Raw genomic sequence first — 12,912 nt, 5'->3', positions numbered from 1 at the left:
TCCATCCTTCTATGTGGAACACTGCCACAGCGTGACTTGATGAGCAGATCTTGTGCCTGGAATCCAAGCCCCCAAACCCTGGGCTGCCAAAGTGGAGCACGCAGACTTACCACCGGGCCAGCCCCACACGTGGTGTTTTTAAGCAGTCATGCAACTTTTGCCGTGGAAATGGTAATTTGGAGAACTGCCCTCTCACTCTGTCATTGATATGTCATGTATATTTGGACAATGTCCCATGGCGAGAGGCTCACTGTGGCCTGGCTCTGGGCTGGCCCAGTGGACTGGGAGCTCTGGAGCAGGACTACAACTGCCTGGGTAGTTACCCTGGGTAGCTGGAATTAACTGTTTCTGAAGGGCAGATAATGAGTGAGCACTGTTAGACTCAAGGGACAAGTATGGGGCTGAAAGATGGGAGCTAAATCAAGAAGGTGAGCCAGACGAACCTAGGCGTGGACAGGAGGCAGGGCCTTGTGCTGAGGACAAGGCTGCCTGAGTTGAAACAAAACAAAGCCAGAAATGTAGCACCGAGTAGAAAATCCCAAATTGCCAAAATGGCTACTGCAGCTGTAAGTGTATATGCAATTTAGCCATCTCTCCTGAGCTTCCCAGGTGGTTGAAGGCCACTGCAGAATTTCTCTTACAGAAAATTGGAGTTTGTCAGTCCAGTGGCTACACAGATTTTTAGTATAATCATTTTACGGGTCTCACTGCTAAATGATGATCTTAAGACAACAGTGTTTTGGGGTTTATCTTTAATGATTTTCTCTGGTTCAGTAATATGGAGTTGGTGGGTTGATATTCTGAAAAAATTTTGAACCAGAGCAACTAAACTCTTTAATTTCCGATTCTAAATACTCTAGTGACTTTTAAAATTTAGATCATAAAATATTAGAATTGGGGGGAAGTTTTACTTCACCTCTTTTGATGCCCTCCTGAGCAGTCATTATTCATTCATTCTTTTGTCATTTATTTCATTAATGAGCTACCATGTGGCAAACTCCTCTTGCAAGAGGATATACTGAAAAGAGATGAAATGTACTAAATATAAGAAGCAGGTGTGTTAGACTTTTATTCTGCTGTGATCTGTCTGTTAACACACTTACAAACACTGACCTTTTTTGTTAGTTCTTTCTATTTGGAACTTTGGCTTTGATGATGGCGTGGTATCAGGAACAGATAAGATTGTCATTGAATAGTGATTTTGATTTTCCAGTAGGTTTTGGAAGTTTAAGAAAGGTGACTATATGATGCCCACGTTAACCTTGCTATCCTTGAAGAGTGAATTTAGGTTTTCTTCTAGAATCATATGTTCTAGTTGGATTGCATATTCTCAATGAAGCTAGTACCCTTTTATGTTAGAGCTTATTTTGAAATTCAAATAAATATAAGTTCAATTTTGCTTGCATTTAATTTACGGCTTCACGAGAATAATTTAATCTTGCTTTGATTCTTCCCCTTTTTCACATAATCATTGTGTTTGATTATATTTGATAAAAATAAACTCCTTTTTTCATTTCTTTTAGAACAAAAAAAAGTAAACTATTTTTCCCAATTTAAAACAAACAAATCAGGAAATTCTAAGATGAAGATCACCATGCACCATGAATTTTATGATATTTGAAGCAATTTATTCTTTTTTTTAAACAAAAGGAGCTTTTATGAAACTGCTAATAATTGTAACTTTGTTCAGTATTACGTATTTCTTAAAATATGGCTGCTTTCCAAATACCACAAATGGTTTAAATTGTTTTATCTTTAAGAGATTTTTTTAATGGAATCATTGGTTAATTCTGAAAGCAATTCAAGCCCAGAGTTCATGATCTTTTAAATTATTACTCCTTAAAGTTTGCTAAATTAAAGGAAAATCGCAGTTGGCTCTTTTTTGCTAGTTTGGAACTTGGCAACTAAAATGAAACTGCAAGCAGTTACTTCAACTGAGTTTGAAAGCACAGTTTGAAACTTGAGCCCTGTGACAAGGATGGAATAGCATACAGAACAGTCCAACTTACGTTTTTTTGCTTTGTGTGTAAAGAAAGTTTCCCGCCTCAGTTTCCCTTTTGAATTTATCCAGTGGATAAATTCCAGATATCCTGGCATCTTTTATGTGCGGTTAAGTTAACCCATGAGACTGGATCCTTGCCATTTTACATGTCATAGCATTTTGGCATTTGGTTTACTTCTGTCCCCAGAAATAGCTCAGCTTAGGATACTTCTGAGAATGGCTGAGGAGGGGGCGGAGCTAGGCACCCGTCAACCCAGTGGATAAGGTTTGGTTAAATTACGAGCGTTATGGGCACAAGCAGGGCATTTGAGGGATTTAACGGGACTATGCATTGAAGGAAGAAATGTGTTCATGAGTAGGTGAAAGAGAAGAGCGACAAAGAGGATCGTGGAGGCAGATACGGAGGCAGGGACATCTGTTCAAGAAAGGGAGAGGAGAGTCGGCAGTGTAAATAAAACCTTAGTGGTCCCCTCTTAATGTGTTTACTCCTCCTTCGAGGTGCATTCCCTGCCTTCCCTACCTTGTTGCCTTTTTTTTCCTTTTCACCCCCCACTCTTTATTTTTAAACTAATTTCCTCTTGTCTGGGCTTTAGTCTTCAGGCCTCGGTGTGCCAGGCCTCCGCATAATCGGTTATTGTCCCGCCAGATGCAGGCCTGCCCTGACTGCTCGCCGCTCACCCAGTGAGCACAGAGGGTCTTTCTCCGGCCTCTGCTGCAGTGCGTGCCGAGGGCGGCCCTGGCCCTTCTTCCAATACCTAGTAATGCCTTTTTCTTCCTGACTTTACGAATACACGGTCGTTTGATCATTTCTTATTTTGAATGTTCTTTTTTTTGTGTGCCAACAGAGAGAGGGATGACTTAATGTCTGCACTGGTTTCCGTAAGGAGCAGCTTGACATATGTGCAGCAAAGGGAAGCAAGTGCACATGAGCAGGTGAAACAAGCTGTGCAGATGACTGAGGAAGCCAATTTTGAAAAAACCAAGGCAAGTCTAATAGGATTAGAAAAAAAGCATGCCATTATTGCTCTTTTTTTTCCTGAGTTTTTCTTTGGGTATTCTTCCATCACTAGACTCTTTACCAAACACACAAAGTGAATACCAATTTGTTAGTGTTGACTTTTCTAAATTAAACAAATTTACTATTTGGAAAATTCTTATACCTCTGCAAATACTCGTGTTATATCACTATTCAGAAAATGTATGCAGCCAGCCTCATGGCCGAGTGATTAAGTTCATGCGCTCTGCTTCGGCGGCCCAGGGTTTCGCCAGTTCGAATCCTGGGCACGGACAGGGCACCACTCATCAGGCCATGCTGAGGCAGCGTCCCACATGCCACAAGTAGAAGGACCCACAAGTAAAAATACACAACTATGTACCAGGGGGCTTTGGGAGAAAAAGGAAAAATAAAATCTTAAAAAAGAAAACAAAAAAAGAAAATGTAGTGCAGTGTGGTAAAGTACTTTGAGAGACGTATGCTTAAGCTTTTTATTTGCTGATAATTTTTAGTGCTGTGAAAATCGAAACACCCATACTCACTCATTTGTGTATGTTCATGTACGACTGAAGACATCTTTTTTTTCTCTATTCATGGGAAATTTTGAGAACATCCAAATATGCCACAGATGATAATATGTGTGTATTTAATAGCATCTTGAGCTATGAGTCTGGATCCATTGTATGCTCAATCAACCATAATTGACAGTTATTGATCAGGCAGTGTTCTAGGCACTGTAAACACTAGGAGGTTCCCATTGATTCATTGTTATCTTGATTGATTGCTATATTTGGGGGCCACACTTAATCCATTAAAATTGCTGTGTATTTTCCCTATACACACTAGCCACACTTCAAGTGTTTAATAGCTAAATGTAGCTATTGATTACTGTGTTGGACAGTGCAGATACAGAACATTTCGATCATCACAGAAAGTTCTGTTGGATACTGTTAGTCTAAGCCGTATAGTGGCAGCAGTGTTATACTGGGCTATTCAACTCTGTATTAAGCCTCTTCTCAGTCATTGCTTATCCGTTTGTCTCTATCCAGTGCATCCCTAACTCTTCCCAGACCATTTAACTCTCACTGTTTTCATTACTAATGCCCCTGTGTCTTCTAAACCTTACGTTGGTTCTGACCAAACTCCCTAACGTCTTTATTGTTTCCTGAAACACTCCTGTTTCTTCATTTGTACTGAGCTCTGCTATCCCTTAATGATCTCATGATCCTCAACCCCCAGCAAAGGCCCTTTGTCACTCATTTCCTCTCATGTGCTGCGACAGAGGAAGCAGCATTCGCCTCGCTCTTAACTGCCGTGTCTAGGCCTTTGTTTTGGCACCTACTTTCAGTTCTCATTCCTCTTTGAGATCAGCGTTGTCTCTCTTCTCCTTAATCTTAGTCATTATAAACTCTCAATCTAGAAGACACTCTTTGGCACTTTTTTAAAACAAAATCCTGCATTTTATTACTCGGGTTTATAAAATAGTTATGGAATCTTTAACCCTTTTTAAGAGCTTGAGCGTCTGACCCGTTTCCCTCTTGTCTTTGTCCACTCAGGCTGCCATGACAGAAGTACCACAGACTGGGGGGCTTAAACCACAGATACTTATTTCTCGCAGGTCTAGAGGCTGGGAGTCCAGGATAAGGCACTGGCAGGTTCTGTGTCTGGTGAGATCCCGGTTTCAGGTCTGCCTTCTCACTGTCGCCTCACAGGGCGAAAGGGGTGAGGGGTCTCTCTGGGGCTTCTTTTATACGGCACTAATCCCATTCATGAGGGCTCTACTTCCATGACCTAATCACCTCCCAAAGGCCCCACCTCCAAATACCGTCACATTGAGGGTTGTGTTTCAACGTATGAACTTTGGAGAGGCACAAACATTCAGTCTACAGCGCCCTCCACCTTACCTCCTTTCATCATCCTTAAACGTTTCAACATCCATATTGTTAATATATGCAACACCTGAGTCCCAACACACTTTAGCTTCGTTAATTCTATTGTTTTTTCCCTACTCTGCTGTAACTCCCACGTAAACTGAAGTGTCCATCAGATCTTTGACTCTGAAACTGCTTGCTTTGACCAGAGATTTGCTTTTCTCCCTATCCCAGTTAAATCTACTCTGTGTCTTCGTTTCTGCCTCTAGTTCGTCAGCCTCCTCTCATATCTCGTTTTCTCTGTTGTCTCCAGGCTGATCTTCTACTGTTTCCTTTTAAATATGAATTTTACAATCCCAGATTGAACTCATTGTGTTCACTTCCCCAAAACTGCTGTGTCCTCTCCTCACTGAATGGCACCTTTGTCCACTAACATGCCCTAACCAGAACCTGGGCGTTATCCTCTCCTTCATTCCTTACTTCCAACCAATCACTGAGTACAAATCTTAGTTTCTGGAGTTTTCCTGAATTCTTTCCTCACTGTCACCTTTCTTGTTCAGGCCCCCTGTAACGTCTGGATTTATGAATTACAACAGCCTTGTCTCCTTTCCTTCACTCATTCCCTAAGCTGCAGCCAGAAAGTGATCTTGCTTCAGGGCAGATCTGATCATGTGACTCCCTGATTTAAGGTCCTTCAGGGATTTCCCACTGCCTTCAGGATAATCTTCAGACTCTTTCAGAGCCTTATAAGGTCTGGGAGAACATGCTTCCTTTTAACCCTTCACTGTCACTTGTGACTCTCCTCCAGCAGGCTCAGCCACCATCAGCTTGGAAAGCCAGTCGACTTCAGAGGTTGGGCTTGGTCTTATTAGAATTAACCAGACTTAGAGTCAACTTTCAGCCCCACCATTCACTAGCTGTGTGACCTAGGGCAAGTTGTTTAATTCTCTATGCCTTCATTTTTTCTCATCTGTAAAATAGAAATAATATCTGACTTCTAGGGTTTTCATGAGAACTGCATTTTGAATAAATAGTGGTGCTGGTGGTGATGACCATTAATCCCCCTGATTATGCCATGCTTTTTCCAGCTTCTGGGTCTTTGTACATGTCATGCAGATTCTTCTCCCCCACTGCCTGCATATTTTCTCCATCCTTCAGATCTTAGTTTACATGCCAGTCTCTCTGGAAAATCTTTGATCTTCCATCCTAGATTTGATGTACATCTTATGTGCTTTTTAGCAGTGTTTCTCAGTCTTGGCACTATTGACAATTTGGGCTGCATAATTCTTTGTTTCTTAGGTTATCCTCCATATTTTAGGATGTTTAGCAGCATCTCTGGCCTCTACCCACTAGATTCCAGTAGCACACCCCTCTCCCCCAATTTCTGACAACTGAAAATGTCTCCAGACATTGCCAAATGTCCCCTGGGGTTGGAGGATTGCACCTTGTTGAGAACCACTCTTTATTAAAGCCTTTATCAAAATGTATTGTTACTGTTTATTTGTCTGTATCTTTCATTAAACTTTAAAATCTCTGGCAGGGAGGAACATATCCATCTTGTTCACTATGAAATCCCTAGCATCTTGCATAGTGCTTGGTGTGTAATAGGGACTCAGTAAATATCCACTGACTATGGGAATTGCAATCTATTTTCTCACTAACACCCTAGAATTCCTGCATTCTTTCTAGTTTACTCACTTTGCCAGTGTCCAGTGAAAGTTAAGCCCAGTCACACTTTTTTTTCTATTGCTGCTTTCAGCCTATCAAGCACGGCTGAAGAAAGCTATTTAAGAAAGCCCGGGAACAAATTCCACAGGAGATAATCCTGGTTGCCTTCAATGGGTATAGGTGCTGTTTAGCAATTCTTTTTTTGCAGTTAACTCCCTTATCTATAGACAGGAACTCCACTCTTCCCCTCCCCAACTCTACTCTTACCACCTCACTCTCAGTAGATGACCCACTGTATTGAGATCATGACCAACTGACAAGAGCCTCTTCAGCACCTCCTCATCCCTCAAATGTGTCTTCTACTCACCTTTTTCTTGTGCATCTGGCCCCCTTACTTCCCAGGATGGGTCTCTTTCTCTAAGTTCTTGATATCTCCTACTTCTCGGGTTTTGGGCCCTGAGCCGTTTGTCATCACGTCTTTCTTGTGTCTTCTGTCCTTCCGTCTTCCTCATCCTATTTTTCTCCCTCATCCTATCTGCAGCTGTTATTCTTGTTTGAACAAACAAAGAGCAGCCTGCCCTTGATCAGCTTCCACTTAACTTGCTGCCATCTCACCATCGTTTCACTGGCAGACCTTTTCGAACAGGCCTCTACCCTTGTCACTTTCTGTTCACTTCTGAACACATCACAGTCGGGCTTTCAACAAACTGTGTTCTGATTTCCTGCGGCTGAATGCTCATGGAGTGGTCCCCAGTCACTTCTGGATTACTAAACCCAGTGAGCTCATCTCATTCCTCAGTTGACTCAGACTCTGCAGTTGTGCAAGCCATTAACTGTCCTATCGTAACGTATCATCCCTTTCTCGTGATTTATCTGATATTTTACTCTTGTGGGTCCTCTTTATATTGCTCCTCTCTACTCCTCTCAAGTCTCTTTTCACTTTTTTTCCACAAGCCTTTAATGCAGACTTTCCTCCGAGTCAGTTCCTCGCCTCCACCCATGTTGCGCTGGTTTCTGGGATCCATTCTCTCCTCTCGTGGCCAGACCGTCACCTTCATTTGAACACTCCTATGTTATGCCTTGAGCTCTGATAGCTCTCCCGAGCCTCAGGCCTACATTTCTTGATGCTACTAGACCTCTTTATATGGATGATTTGCCACCAGGATCTGAAACTCTGCACAAGCAAATTATTAATTTTCTCCACCTTCCTGTCCACCACTCCTTTTCCTTCTACCATTTTCTGTATTATCTTTTTCAGACAATGGCATCATCGTCTTACCAACAGCCCTGGTCTGCATCCTTTAAAATATCTTGGCTCCTCCCTATCTCTCAGTCTCTACATCCAGTCAGTTACCGAGCTCTCCCTCTCTCTTCGGAGTCCCTTACTGAGCTATGCCTGCCCTCCATTCCTCTGAGTAGATACTCTTATGCACCCTGTGCAGACTGTTGCAATAGCCTTCTAATTGGTGTCCCCCGGGTCTCTTCCAATTGCAGCATATCTTTCACCTTGCAGCCAAAGTCTTCCTGAAGTGTCGATTTGCCTGTTCAGGTAGCTCTCCTCTTGCAGTAGAATGAACGACAGATTCCTTAGCATGGTCTTCCAGATCTTTCACAGTGTGGCCCCAGTCTAACTTTTCTAGCCTTATCTTTTACTACACTCTTTAATATAATCTCTGCTATTTCCAGAACGTGACCTAGAGTTGACCATTTGAATTTGTTAACGCTATATTTTCTGCACTGTATTTATCTGTGAAATATCTATTCAACCGATGAGGCTCAACTCAGCTAGCAGTCTTCTTAGAAGTTTCCCCAGCCCCTTCTGTCTGAATCTTGTTTAATCTCTTCATCCTCTGTGTTCCTGCTGATGCTGTGTATAATTCTGGTAGCTGTTTACGTAGCTCGCTCTACTAAAAGACCTTAAAAGTCAGGTCTGTGACATCTATCAGTGTATTCCCCACATGGCTGTTTACATATTAACTGCACAGTAAACGGTTGTTGAATTAAAGTCAGTTATTAACTTTACGTAGTAATGTGAATTTTAGTAATTAGTGATTTTAAAAATTTAACAGTTAAGAACTAGAGAGGCTATTGTGTATTGTGAATCCATAGAATTTTTCACTGGACTAGTAATAATGCAAGGATGGAGTGCTAGGCAGTTTACAAAATGCAGTGCGTGTCTAGTAGTTTTTATCTCTAAGGTATGGTAAAGCACATTAGGAATTTTGCTTTCTGAGAGTAAAAAGTGAGATGGCATACATATTTTAATTTTAGAATCAAACACTTGATTACTGGGCTATGTAATGGTTACTTTGTTCTTATAGTTCCTTGACATTTGTTGCCATCTAGTGTCCACTTTGCACATTGCATGCTAAGGAAGCAGAAGGAATTTTTTTGTATTATGTATTTATATTTATAGTGGCAGTAGAAACACCTGAGGATTTTATAAGAAAATAAATTTATAACATAAGAAAGTTAGAATGCCAGACATAGAGTCAGTTGTGAAACTACCTTGGATCAAATGCCTACTCTGCCGCTTTCCAGATCTGTGATCTTGGGCAAATTATTTACTGTCTCAAAGCCTGTTTCTTCAACTGAGTGATAGGAACCACTTAAAATTTAGTGAAGGGCTTAAATAAATTAATCCTTGTATAAATAAATCAATCCTTATAAGCCATTTAGTAAAGTATCTGGCAAGTAGTAAGAGCTCAGTAAATGTTTTTGTTTATCTTTGAAAATTGCAAGTCGTTACAACAGGGGATAATATTAAAAGAGAAAAAAAAATAACCTGGGAATAACTGAGGGTGGAAGAGTAGACGCTCCTGCAGCGATGCCTTGGGAAAGCTACAAGATGCCAGGTTAAGCAGGCCTGAGACCTGCCTGCTTCTGTTTGAAGGGAAATGTTGACTTCGACGTGAGGTTACCACGAGCATAATCTCAGATGAGATAACCCTCTGAAGAGTTTTTAAAAAATACCAACCTGGTAGGTTGAATAAATGTCCCCAAAACTTTTTTTTCCTTTTTAAGTATCCAAATTATGGTTTTTCTTGGACTACAGCAGAATCAGAAAGGCAAGAATTAGAAAACTGGAAAGAAAATCAGAAAAGCATTGTGTATTTGATTGCAGGCACAGTCATAGAAAATAATGCTTCTTGATACGTACAATATCTGCCACAAAACAAAACAAATTATAAATATCTTGAAAATGGGAGGTAGGGATAGACTGACTGATAGGTTTCCAGTAAGCAAGAGTTTATAAGTTAAAAATCAATATTATGCATTATTCATAAGTTAAAATGTGTTGATAATCATTTTTATTTTGTGGGCTTTATTTCATAAAAATAAAAACATTTTCATAAGTTTTTAAGTTTACATTCACAAGTATGAACTCTGTATTTCTCATAAGATCTTTAATTCTTTAATCATGAATTCTTCTATCACAAGGATTTCTAGGAACCTAACCCTAGCAGTTGAGAAGGACTTTTATATGTCCTAAAATAGTTTTCCTATTTTAAAAATTGAGTTGACTAGACATAAATTTGTTTTGGAAAATGTTTTGACCCCATTAAGATAATAATGTATACTTCTTGGTTTAATAAAACTAGGACTGGGAATATCAAGGCCAATAAATTATGTTTTGAAAATGGTGTTAATGTGGCCAGCATAGAATGACCACAAATAAAGAAATTTCCTGGAAGAGAGAAGGTCTTTTATGGATTGAGTCTACTAGGTGGGGAGAAAGTGTAATTCCTCAACTTCCCAAGACCTACAAGCATTTCCATCAAGAAAGGGGCTGCACTCCAGGAAAGAGAGAAGCCAACACTTTGGGAATTCTAGGGAGAAATGGCAGCCACAGGCCCCAAATTGGCTTGATCACCCATGAAGATCTATCAGTTAGTGGTAATTGACCATTGACTGACCTAGCCTTGGAGAATTCAGTTATTCCTTTACTGCATGGTTAGATGAGTATGATCAGGGATACTGAGTCAGCTGGGATTCTAGAAAGTAGGAGAGGGAGCCGTAGAATTAAAAGGAAAAGCTTTAATGGAAATAGTGTATAAATATTTGTTTAGTAGAACCAAATATTCTAGTATGTGAGGTCCATTATAAGAGAGATATCTTTAGAAAGATTAAACCACTTTTCTAATTCCAAGTGTTATTAAATCTTAATATTCTCTTCATTGTGGCTGGGCGTATGTATTAAAATCAAAACGAATAGAAGTTAAATGCTATTTTATGATACGGAGTCATTGGTCACACACCAAGAGAAGTCCATAACCAGTTTTTAATGTAGTGTCTTCATTCATTGTTTCATTACTGCTTTCATACTTCCTTCATCATTGGGGGTGGCTAGTCCAAGTAGAGAGAAGGCCACCGACAAACCAAGGCCTCAGCAGTGGCTGTGTTTCAGCGCTTTCTCTCATCTTATCTCGGCATCAGGCCTCCTATCCTGTCAGGATCCTTTACTGTTCCCAAGTTGACTGCCTTCTTTGGATTGATTCTTTTTATTCCCATAGCCTGATCTTTAGATCTGCAGCAGTCCCTTCCACTGTTCCTATAGTTAATAATGTTAGCTCTGAGTCTTCGTTCAATTAAAAACCTTCTGATTGGGTATATTGGTTTATAGTCAATGATCATTTTATTCTTTCTTGCCAATAATAGTCATTATATCAGCAAAAGTTATGAACATATTTTAGGTTCATATAAAATATTTTTCACAAGAGCAATTATATTCTGAAGCACAAAAGTCTCTAACTCATAATATTTCAAGCTCCTAGGGCTTAAATTATAGAAAAATTATGCTTTTTCATTTCTTTTAAAATGTTCTTTTCCAGGCATTCTCATCTGGAATTGGACTCGGGACTGACTCCCTAGGAGAATCATTTTTAGTCATCGTATTTCCTTATCTGTTAATCTGACACAATTGAATTTTACCCCCATACTTTGTGCCAAGGAGTACAGAAACTTTTGAGAAGAGTTTACAAGAAATTGGAGTTTAGTGCTTTCCAGAGGAAGAGAGGAAAATTCATATATCCTAGACATTTGTCTGTATTTATTATTGCTTTCACCAGAGAGAAGCATGGCTATACATGAAACTTATAGTGCTTACTGAGACAATTTCTGTCTCTATTAACAACAAAAGTGACTGTCAAATTTATAATTACACAGTATGTAAGTCATAAGAGACTTGAGTTTCTTGCTACCAATTCAAGGGAAAATAGAGGTTGGGTGAGGGAGATATTGTAGATTAGAGCCACTGGGATAAAAACTAAGACACCATAGAATGATTCAGATTTTCTGTGCTAAGCACTTTAATTTTATTGGGACTTATTTTTAAACTGAGATTATTTTAAATCTATTTATCATTTAAAGTGTTCAAATAATTTTTAAGCATGAGCAAATGAAAAATCAGTTAAATTTAGTACTTATATATTTCTTGTGTATAAACATGATATATAACTGAAAATGCTAGAACACTTCCTTTTTCTGATCCCCTTTTTTATAATTCTGATTTATCAGTGGCTCTCATCAAAGTGCACTACCTGAATTTTGTTAGTTGATAAATTAATATAGCCTTAATTATGAAAATTGAAATATCTGAACACATGTAGTATCTGAATACTGTTTTAGATTAGTAAGTGGTGTTAAGAAATAGAAAATTATTCTACTTGACTTTATAGTGTGTTTTAACTATTTTAAACAAAATTAAAACTTAATTGTCTCGTTTTCCCTTTATTTTTCCAAATTCTAAGCTCCATTTCACTGTCTGTTTCTGGCAGGCTTTAATCCAGTGTGAGCAGTTGAAGAGTGAACTGGAGAGGCAGACCGAACGACTTGAAAAAGAGCTTGCATCTCAGCAAGACAAAAGGGCCTCTGAGAAAGAGATGATGAAAAATGAAATAACAAAAGAAAGGGAGGACATGGTGTCAAAGGTACTTAAGGATCCAATTTGTTACCCACATTGCAGAAGAAATGTTTGTGCTGATGTCATTGATGATTCTATAGGCTGCAATTCTTGAATGAAGTTTAAATTTTAAAACCTTGTAAGTAGTCAAATTTCTTATAACTTAAAGCTCATAAAAATTTTCTATTTTTCCATATATTTCTCAGTAAAAGTGATATTCCCTGACCCTTCCAGATAAAATAATCCATTAGATTCCATCATATGAAATTGTGAAATTTACTTTAATCCTGTCGTTTCGCTTGATTCTGTCTCTCCTGTTGGTCAGAGGGGAGCGGGTGCCCTGCAGATATCCAGATTTTATTTCTACCTTGGCTAAATCAAAGACAGATGACTCCCCTACTTCATGCCCACTCCCAAATTAGACTTGCAGAAAATAAAACACTTACAAGAAACCAAGTAACCAAGAAAAAGTGAT

The 12,912-nt window shown here is 39.4% G+C and overlaps 1 protein-coding gene across 4 annotated transcripts in view; it reads left to right on the top strand.

Moving 5' to 3' along the window:
* The window catches only part of SDCCAG8 (SHH signaling and ciliogenesis regulator SDCCAG8), a 224,458-nt gene that overhangs the window by 45,471 nt on the left and 166,075 nt on the right, over window positions 1–12,912 (top strand). For all 4 annotated transcript variants that reach the window (XR_006891041.1, XM_046678394.1, XM_046678393.1 and 1 more), the window contains exons 9-10: window positions 2,848–2,986; window positions 12,313–12,465. Coding sequence is in view for 3 of the 4 variants with exons in the window: in XM_046678394.1 (XP_046534350.1) it covers window positions 2,848–2,986; window positions 12,313–12,465 (292 nt within the window). In the remaining variant the exon portion in view is untranslated. The remainder of the gene's footprint in view (window positions 1–2,847; window positions 2,987–12,312; window positions 12,466–12,912) is intronic.

The sequence above is a fragment of the Equus quagga genome, chromosome 12 (assembly GCF_021613505.1).
Source record: "Equus quagga isolate Etosha38 chromosome 12, UCLA_HA_Equagga_1.0, whole genome shotgun sequence".
In the NCBI taxonomy this organism is placed as follows: Eukaryota; Metazoa; Chordata; class Mammalia; order Perissodactyla; family Equidae; genus Equus; species Equus quagga.
This window is presented reverse-complemented; position numbering and strand designations above follow the sequence as displayed.